General features: G+C 28.8%; 1 protein-coding gene across 1 annotated transcript; it reads left to right on the forward strand.

Annotated features, from left to right (window-relative positions):
* Positions 1 to 521: 521 nt before the first annotated feature.
* On the forward strand, positions 522 to 6,450 carry LOC127075615 (uncharacterized). Its single transcript, XM_051017065.1, has 22 exons — positions 522 to 708; positions 1,452 to 1,613; positions 2,205 to 2,284; positions 2,556 to 2,642; positions 2,763 to 2,813; positions 2,905 to 3,022; positions 3,183 to 3,239; positions 3,360 to 3,424; positions 3,508 to 3,591; positions 3,665 to 3,715; positions 3,805 to 3,867; positions 4,006 to 4,052; positions 4,176 to 4,245; positions 4,366 to 4,428; positions 4,512 to 4,601; positions 4,697 to 4,735; positions 4,860 to 5,087; positions 5,188 to 5,273; positions 5,449 to 5,497; positions 5,587 to 5,667; positions 5,774 to 5,867; positions 5,955 to 6,450. Exons 2-22 carry the CDS (start codon positions 1,496 to 1,498, stop codon positions 6,146 to 6,148), a joined length of 1,815 nt encoding a protein of 604 aa, XP_050873022.1. The 5' UTR covers positions 522 to 708; positions 1,452 to 1,495; the 3' UTR covers positions 6,149 to 6,450.
* Positions 6,451 to 10,139: the final 3,689 nt, after the last annotated feature.

The following is a 10,139-nucleotide window of genomic DNA, read 5'->3' on the forward strand; positions in this document are numbered from 1 at the left end:
ATAGATTCCTTGAATTTAAGAACTTTGTGGTTAAATTGTTTTTATTTAAAAAAACTTATTGACTGTTTTTAATTTATTAATGATATTAAATTTAAATACCTTGTATTATTAATGGTTGTTTTTTACATGATTTTTTTATCTTGCTTAAGTCATATTTTATATATTTTTTTAGTTATTCAATTTACCATTATAACCTCATAAAAGTCAAATTTTTAATTTTATATTATTAATTAATTTAAATTAACCGGTCAACATTTTTTAGTTTTTTATGGTACTAGGTTCCTACCATACTAGTTATTATATAATAATTTAAGTATTTTAGCATTTTTATATATAAAAATTTCCGAAAATAATAATAAAATAGTATATATATATATATATATATATATATATATATATATATATATATATATATATATATATATATATATATATATATATATATATATATATATATATATATATATATATATATATATATATATATATATATATATATATATATATTAGCTTGTTGTATAAGTTGAAAGTAGAAGCTTGTTTGGTTCTTCTTCACCCGCCGCCTGAATACAACCAACAGCAACATAGGATTCAGAAACCTTAAAACCGATAACTGAAACCGATTTTTGGATTCACTCACAATAACCATACTCTTTCTCTTTTTTTCATGCACATTGCTTCTCATTCATTCACATTCTCAATACCCAGGTTTCTCATTATTCTCTTCTTCCCTCTATTGTTTTTCGTAACCTCGTTTTTTGTTCTGCATGTCGTTTTTTATTTGTGTAATGTCGTTCCCCTTTGTCTATTTTGTTATCCTCTTTGTGTCATTGTTAAGGTTAATGTTTGCTTTCTTCTTGTTGCTGTTGCTGTTGTCGTTGTCGTCTTTTCTTGTTGTTTTATCAGAGAACATATAAATGGATCTCAAAAATAGTCAATTTATAGGGTTTTTGTCACTATCTTGTAGTCTTTTTTAAAATATTGAAAGTGTGATAGTTTAATTTAAGTGGGTTATGCATTTTTTGGATAAACAGTTTAATTAAGTGATTATAGCATAATCACTTATATATAATTAAAAGATTTATATATGAAGTATCAGACTTTTGGCTTTGTAATCTGAAGGGACAGACAGAGTTCAAATAAAGTGACCATTAGTGTCACCATTATTGATAATAATATAATATTAGATAAACTAAAATTGAACTTTTTCATATAAACTATAAGCCCTTGAAAAGGGTTTATCTCAAAGAGTTTATAGAAGTAAGTCGAAAATATTTTATAGCCGCATCATGAGTTGTTTCTATAAGATCTTTCAAACGCTCTGGAAAGTGCTTACACCAGTAGATAATTTAAAATAAGTCAATAAAAAGAGCCTTGTACTATAATGTAATGATTCGAACGATGTTGATTTTGTAATGAGACTGATATATTGTTTTGTGCATGTTGCATAGGTTAAGCAGCAGAAGAGGATTTTTGGAGTAAAATTGAAGAAAAGATGAAGTATGTTTTAGTGACAGGTGGAGTTGTTAGTGGACTTGGGAAAGGAGTTACTGCCAGCAGCATTGGAGTACTCCTTCAGGCTTGTGGTTTTCGAGTTACTTCTATCAAAATTGGTATTTTCCCCTCTTTTTAGAATAAGATTCTCATGTTTTATTCTTCTTTTGCATAAACATTTGATTGAATGACAATTCAAATTACTCGAGGTGGTTTCGTATTTAGATATCAATGTTAGTATAAAGGAGAGTATTAGTTTGGTCTTTTTGAGCTGATAAAGTCAGTAGAAACTTCGCTTATTTGGTTTAACAAAAAAATTTATGTTCTCATTTTGTTTTTGGTTTTGATTTGATTATGAAATTTCCACCTTGTTTTCATTTTATTCTTGTGTTTTCAAATATTTGTATAGAAAACATGTTTTGTATAATAAATAGTGAAAACAAACATACTGTACAAATCTTTGAAAACAAGAAACCAGTGTGTTGTCTTGCAATACACGGTTAAGTACAGAGCATTGTCAAATAGCTAGCACTGTAGTGTGGCAAAATTTGAACAAACCGCTATTTTCCATGCTTTGTGTTTGACCATATTACAAGAAACATTGAAACTAAGAGTTACAGAAACTAATCTTTTGATATTATGCAAAACAATGCTATTTTTTTTTCGTAATTATTTTAGTTGTATTTAAATTTATTTTCTGTTACTTGCAGACCCCTACCTGAACACGGATGCAGGGACAATGTCTCCTTTTGAGCATGGTGAAGTTTTTGTCTTAGATGATGGTGGTGAGGTAAAGATTTTAGTATATCTTCTATTTCTTTGGTTCCTTTCAGGAACTAAGTTGGTGGCGTGAGAATGTATGGACCACATTTTTTCTAGCACGGCATTAGCCGTTTTAATGTGAATCTTAACTTATGTGCTGAGCATCATTCTTTTGATTTTTCAAACTCACTTGAATGTGTAGCTTATTTGTTCTGAGGTCATTATTCAGTTATAATAACAAGGCAATAGCATTCCCTTTTCACTCATGTTCTATTTTCAATTTTTTCTCTTGGTTGAAGGTTGACCTTGATCTTGGAAACTATGAACGTTTCTTGGACACCAAATTAACCTGCGACAACAATATTACAACTGGAAAAATTTATCAGGTAGACAAAATGTAGTTTCTTCTATTTAAATGTCTGATTTTTATTTTGTTTTTATTTATTTATTTACTAGAAGTTCATCCTGTTTCTTAAATTTTTGTTTTTGTTTTGAATGCTTAATAGTTTGTTGTTGAGAAGGAAAGAAGAGGAGACTATCTCGGCAAAACCGTCCAGGTGTGTTTAGTCATTCTGACTTTTCTTTCTGAATCTTTATATTATGGTTGATTGTCTCTTGGTTTTGATTTTACATTTGATGTATTTGTAGGTTGTTCCACACATTACTGATGCCATCCAAGAGTGGATAGAACGCGTAGCACAGATACCAGTTGATGGAAAAGAAGGCCCTGCTGATGTTTGTGTCATTGAATTGGGTGGAACTATAGGTAAACTATTATTTTCTCGACAAATTCTAATAAATATTAGATGGTGGTGCGCTGTTGTTGTAAATTAGGCTTACACTGACGTCCAACTCCATTGAGAAATTATCATATTGCGACATAGTAGTATAGAATGCTAAAATAAAATGACTTTACTTTGATGTAGGTGACATTGAATCTATGCCTTTTATTGAAGCACTGGGCCAATTTTCATACCGTGTAGGTAATGTTTGTTCTGCCCCAGACCTTATAGTATATGCTATTACTGAATTACATCAACATATTTTGGTTCCGTGCTCTTTGGAGAATGAGTCTTATCTCATTGGTTATTATATTTTTCTAGGCCCTAGCAACTTCTGTTTGGTTCATGTGAGCCTTGTGCCTGTTCTCAGCGTTGTTGGTGAACAGGTAGGTACCTGCAAACTGTGTGATATCAATGGACATTGTAATTTAATCGTATATTTGTACTTATTGTAAGTTTTAATCTACAGAAAACCAAACCAACCCAGCACAGTGTTCGTCAACTTAGAGGCTTAGGGTTGGTCCCAAATCTTCTTGCTTGTCGCAGTTCAAAGGTCTGTCTCTTGCTTTTTGCTTTTCTTTTCATCTCCAATGGTTCCCGTAATAATGATATGTTGTCCTTTCCAGGAACTTGATGATAATGTTAAGGGAAAACTTGCTCAATTCTGTCATGTGCCGGTAACTCACAATAATTCTCAACACTTTTTCACTTTGCTTAACCTTAAAGCTTTCATATTTATTCTCAAAGCAAACTTGTGTATATGCAGCTCTCAAACATACTCACTCTCTGTGATGTTCCAAATATTTGGTACATTCCTTTGCTTTTGCGAGTAAGTAATTCTAAGATATTTTGTGGAACTTCTTTCTCATACCTTTTTGCCTAGATAGTTGAGTTTCGTGAATTTCATGTTATGTAATTCATATACTAACTAGAAGTTTTTCTTCTGATATTGTTCGGTTATGAATAGGACCAGAAGGCTCATGAGGCAATCCTGAAAATATTAAACCTTCAAGGGTTTGTTTCACAAACTCATTTTCCTTATACTGTTGTTTTGATTTTCTGATAATTTATTTAAATTATGGTACCAAAGTTACCGCAAAATAACTGTCTTTAAGCTGAGGGATTTATCATCTGCAGTGTTGCTACTGAGCCTAATTTTACGGAGTGGATCACTAGAACAAAAGTTTACGACACATTTCATGAATCTGTGAGTTTCTTTATTTCTAATATATCATTAAAAGATTATAATTGGTAATACAGGACTAGTTGTTCACCTCTCTGAATGGTGCCAAGTATTGACCTTACACACCTGTCATGTTCTTTGCAGGTTAGGATTGCAATGGTGGGAAAATACACAGGACTTTCAGATGCATATCTTTCTGTACTGAAGGTGCATTACTCATAAATAATTCTCATTTTTCCATTCTCAGCAACTTGCACTATAATCTTACATAATATTGGTCTTCGTTGCAGGCACTTATGCACGCTTCTGTTGCTTACAACCACAAGCTCATAGTGGATTGGGTTCCTGCTGAAGATCTTGAAGATGATACATTCAAAGAGGTAAGTACCGATTTTTCTACTGTTGCTGCATATGTTAGTTCGCTGCTTTATTTTACTTTATTCCAAACCTCTGACGGTTAATTTACTGTTTGCAGAATCCTGATGCATACAAAACTGCTTGGAGTCTTTTAGAGGTTTTTTGTTGTTTCTATTATCTGAGCTTTTTATGAACGAAATTACGAAATGCATTTCTTCAACTTAGATGTATATAAATGTGATACTATCTTTATATATTACCTAAATGGTTTTCTGTTGCAGGGTGCTAATGGAATTCTAGTTCCAGGAGGTTTTGGTGATAGAGGAGTGAAAGGAAAAACTCTCGCTGCGAAGTATGCTCGAGAAAACAGTGTTCCGTTTCTCGGCATTTGCTTGGGGATGCAAATTGCTGTCATTGAATTTGCAAGATCTGTTCTTGGTCTTCCTAATGCTAATAGCACAGAATTTGATCCCGAAAGCGGAAATCCCTGTGTCATATTTATGCCAGAGGTATATTTGCTGATAAAAATCCATTTTGTGATAGTTATGTCGAGATAATTTTATTCGTTTGAGAATATTGTTAAAACTGTTTTTTTTTTTCTACTTATAGGGTTCAAAGACTCATATGGGAGGAACTATGCGTCTTGGTTTAAGGAGAACTTACTTCCAAGTTGCTGACTCCAAATCAGCCAAGTTGTAAGAATCAATAACGAAACTCCAGTTTATTCTAAGTACAAACACCGATGAATGTGATGAATATGCTCCAATATTAAATATGTTTAGTTTCAACAAAATTACGATTTTTTAAGTTTATGTGAAAAAAAATCTTCATCTTTTACTGAATCCAACAATGTAATTGAATTTTGTGTAGGTATGGCAATGCAAGCTTTATCGATGAGCGTCATCGTCATAGATACGAGGTAAGTTGTGTTTGCATGCAATAAAACCTTCCTTTATGAAAAAAAAAATCAACATTTTTCATATACTATATAGCGGTTGTACTCTACAGGTTAATCCTGACATGATATCACAACTTGAGACTGCTGGTCTATCTTTTGTTGGCAAAGACGAAACTGGGAGGCGTATGGAGGTGTGTATATTTGCATGAAACTGAAAATATTATATCATCGATCTTAAGACCGGAAATTCATAACTAGTTTTTCTTATTGTGATTATGTTTACGATGACAATTCCAGATCGTGGAATTGCCTGGTCATCCTTTCTTTATTGGTGCCCAGTTTCACCCCGAGTTTAAGTCAAGACCAGGGAAACCTTCTCCACTATTCTCAGGTATTTCTCTATGTCCGGTTTCGAATTTATTGGTCACGCTTTTGTTATCCCCTCAATACACACTAAATGAGTGACTCATTGTAACAGGATTAATAGAAGCAGCATGTGAGAGGAAGCTTTTGTCAAAGAGCACAGGAAATGCAAACTCAGCCAATGGAATACATGAACCACACTCGCCAGCGGCGAAAGCTCAGAACGGAATCGGTTTAAAACCTTCCAATGGTTCCTTAAATGGTTCAAGTCCTAATGGCAATGGCATTTATGTTGATGGGGAAATTTAGTGATTATGGTTTTGTCCAAACACATTTGTTTGTGTTTGGTTAGCTTGTACAGTTTGATTGGTTGGTTAGATAAATTTGAGCTCTATCTATATAGCTTTTGTTTCCAGGATGAAGCAAATTTTGGATTGCAACAGCTTTTGCTGTCAAGCATATATAGGTATTAAGCTTAAGGATGGTGTTTTTGTTGTTTTCAATAATGGATTAAAATAGTAGTGGTTTTTTCCTTGTAATGAATAATGTGATGAATTTTGAAAACAATTTCTCCTTACTTTACATGGGAAAAACCACTTTCATTTTCTTCAGTTTTTGCTTGTTTCAAAATACTTTACAGGTTTACATGTTCTAACCTCCGAATTGAATTAATCGGTCCAATCGGTCCATGGACCGAATGCGTGGCATCTTGCTTGAAATCATGATTTTTTTAGGGGTGACAATTTAATCTAATTCATCTTCCAAATAAAAATAAATAAGTTTTAGACTCTTATGAATAATTAATTATCCAATTCATCTACCATAAGTAAATAAATTTTAGACTCATTTATTTATGGTCATAAATACAGTTTATTTATTACATGCTAACTCTATTTTTCTGTTAATCTTGAAGAATTTATTTTTTAAAATAAAAAAATTGGTAAATTCTCAATTTTTATGAATGTTTGTTATTCACTTATTAGTATAAAATTTTGATAAATCTTAGTCTATTAAATTTAATTTAATTATGTCTTTTGAAAAAAGTTAATTTGTAAGAATAAAATATTTTTGTTATTTATGAGAAACTACAAAGAAAAGCTGATATTAAATATTGAACCTTGGACAACAACTCGTCTTCATTTAGCTTAAGTAACAAATACTTGATTTATCTTATCCCTAAATTTAATTTCTTGAATTGCATTAATTATTATTATTTTTTAAATAAAATTATGTTTTGAAGTGTTGTTGTGAGGAACAACTATGCCTCCATATGAAGGCTATATATACATTTTTTATTTTACCATTTTTTTCCTACCATATAAACATTTATCTATTTAAACTTATTTGGTTCTTTTACATATGAAATGTTGAAATATTATTTTAATATTTTTAAATTAGCAAACACTTGTGATTTTAAGCAAAAAAAAAAAATGAAGAAAACGAAATAAAGGACGGCTCTTTCCACTTTTAGTGTTCTAGAACCTAAGAAATTTGAAAATGCTATTGGAAAAATAAGAAAAGTTAGGACCTGAAAGACGTTTAAATTTTAGTTCTTAAATTTTTTTTTTCAAATCTATTTTAAAAGATTATTTTTAAGAAAAAAATTAATAAAAAATTTGTTTGATAAATTAATTTTTAAAAACTGTTTTTAAAATATAAAAATGAAAAAATTTGTTTGATAATCTAATTTTTTAATAGTATTTTAAGAAGAGAATAAAAATGCATATTTTGTTATCTACTTTTAAAATCTATTTTATTGTATAAAATATTACAAACTTAAGAAAATTAATTGATATTTGTTCGAATACAAATAATTGGGTTAAATCAATTTTTAATTTTAAAAATCACATAACACTTGTTTGATGAATATTTTTCTTTATTTTTTAATTATTATTTTTAATAACGTTTCTCTTAAAAAAAATAGGAATTCATTATTTTTAATAACTTTGATAATTTTTAATAGTTTAAAATTTTTAAAAATATATAAAGTTGTAATGACCATGCAAAATGTGATATAACGTATGGAGGAGAAAACATTGTGTTAAAAAATTAAATAATAAAACCAAAAAAATAATTAAAATTAAATTTAAATAAATTATAAGAATATTAAAAAAAAAAGAAAAAAAACAGTATTAATAAGATTTAGCTGTATAACATTTCAAAGTCGAATAGATAAGTTCAATGTTTTAGAAACCGTATTGGACTTGTCGATTGAACCGATCAAATCAAAAATCAAAGGGGTCATTGGTATGGTTTGATTGGTGGATCGGATAAGTTATTAAATCCGTGAGAATTGACCAAACCGGTCAAAATCGGTAAAAATTGAAGAATCAACGATTTTTAAAAATCGACAGATTAATTGCTTGCTTTTTTTCACAAAATACGACGTTGTTTTGATAAAAAAAATATTTAAAAAAATTAAACTATAATTAGATTTTGCTTAAAACTTAATTGGAACATCTTTCACTCCTTAAATCTAATTTATTAGACAATGCACTATTTTGTTATTCGAGTTTATTTTATTTAGATTTGTATTATGTACTATTTTGTTGTGTGCGATGTATATGTTGAAAATTTGAATTTAAAGAATGAATTTGTTAAATTATGATATTTTAAATTTTTTTAAATTTTATAGGTGTCGTGATTTTTTTAGAGACTGAATCATTTGGTTCGACCGATTTAATAACTATACATTTTTTTCATAGAGACTGATTTATTCAACCGAATTATCTAGATTAATCTGGTTTAGTCATACGGTTCTACCAATGATATAGTGGTTCGACCAATAAATTAGTGATTCAGTACTCTTATTGACTAGATGACCAATCTGATTTTCAAAATAGTGAATAAATTTATATGAAAGTGAATTTTTATTATTTTGAGGATTTAAAATAAAATTAAAAAATATAATAATAATAATAATAAGAAAAAAACAAGTAAAAAATGGGATTGCGCATTTAATAGAAAAAAAATTATATAATAAAAATAATTAAGAAACACAAAAAAAAAATTAACTAAAATAAATAAACATATTTGAAAAGGTTACTTATACCTAAAAAGAGCATACAGGAATAAAAGAAATATCATACTCTTTCAAATACGTTTTTCTATTATATTTTTAAAATTACATTAATGTCATTAATGAAAATTATGAATTTTTTATATTTTTTCTTCAAATTTTATAATACTAAAAACTAAAAAGTAATAAATAAAACATAACTAAACTGTTTCACTTTTCGCTTTTAAAAACTGAAAAATAAAAAAGGATTTTTAAAAACACTTTTCCAAAACATTATATTCAAACAAGTTTTTAAATTTTAAATTTTCAAAAATTAAAAAAGAATTTTTAAGATGCATTTCAAAGAGACCCTTAATTTTTGATACTCTCGTACATTAATATGGAAGTAAGTCTTTGTATTGATGAAATAGTGAATATGTAGATTAAATTCTGGATTTTTTATTGAACACATTTAAAATAATGATAATGCGTTTATTTCACAAATCTATAGATATTATAGAAGTTAACTTTCCTATTACAACCCGAGACAAAAAATTTTTCTCATGGAGAATACTTTTGCTATAAATTTGACCTATTTTAATAAATCTTATATAACTCAATCAAATCATACATTAATCACAAAATATCAAAATATCATATGCAATTCAATCAAACCATATACTTATCTAATTCAATAGAAATATCATATATTAAGTCAAAATGCAAATCATACATTGTTCACAAACTACAAATCAAAATACATATTATCAAAATACAAAGATAAAGTCAACTACTAGGTATATCTGACCTACCTCTCTCTCTCTCTCTCTCTCTCTCTCTCTCTCTCTCTCTCTCTCTCTCTCTATATATATATATATATATATATATATATATATATATATATATATATATATATATATATATATATATATATATATATATATATATATATATATATATATATATATATATATATATATATATATATATTGTAAGACCCCAATTTTGACCCTAAGATCCTTCATGCAATTTCATCATAAGCATTAGCATTGGGATCATACCTTGGCATCCTCCTTACCCCTCTTTCACTGGGTTTGTTTTGGGAGAGATCACCAAGCACTATGTGATTGTATCATACTTGTATTTTATCATTTTACTAACCAAAATATCAAAAATATATCCTTGCATTGGCCTAATTCCTTTGTAGGTAGGGCATGATCTCCATTGATCTATCAAGATTCATATCTAGGGTTTAAGACCCTCATGACAAAGAGCACAACCATGAATTGATCCAAGAATGGT

This window comes from Lathyrus oleraceus, chromosome 4 (assembly GCF_024323335.1).
Source record: "Lathyrus oleraceus cultivar Zhongwan6 chromosome 4, CAAS_Psat_ZW6_1.0, whole genome shotgun sequence".
In the NCBI taxonomy this organism is placed as follows: Eukaryota; Viridiplantae; Streptophyta; class Magnoliopsida; order Fabales; family Fabaceae; genus Lathyrus; species Lathyrus oleraceus.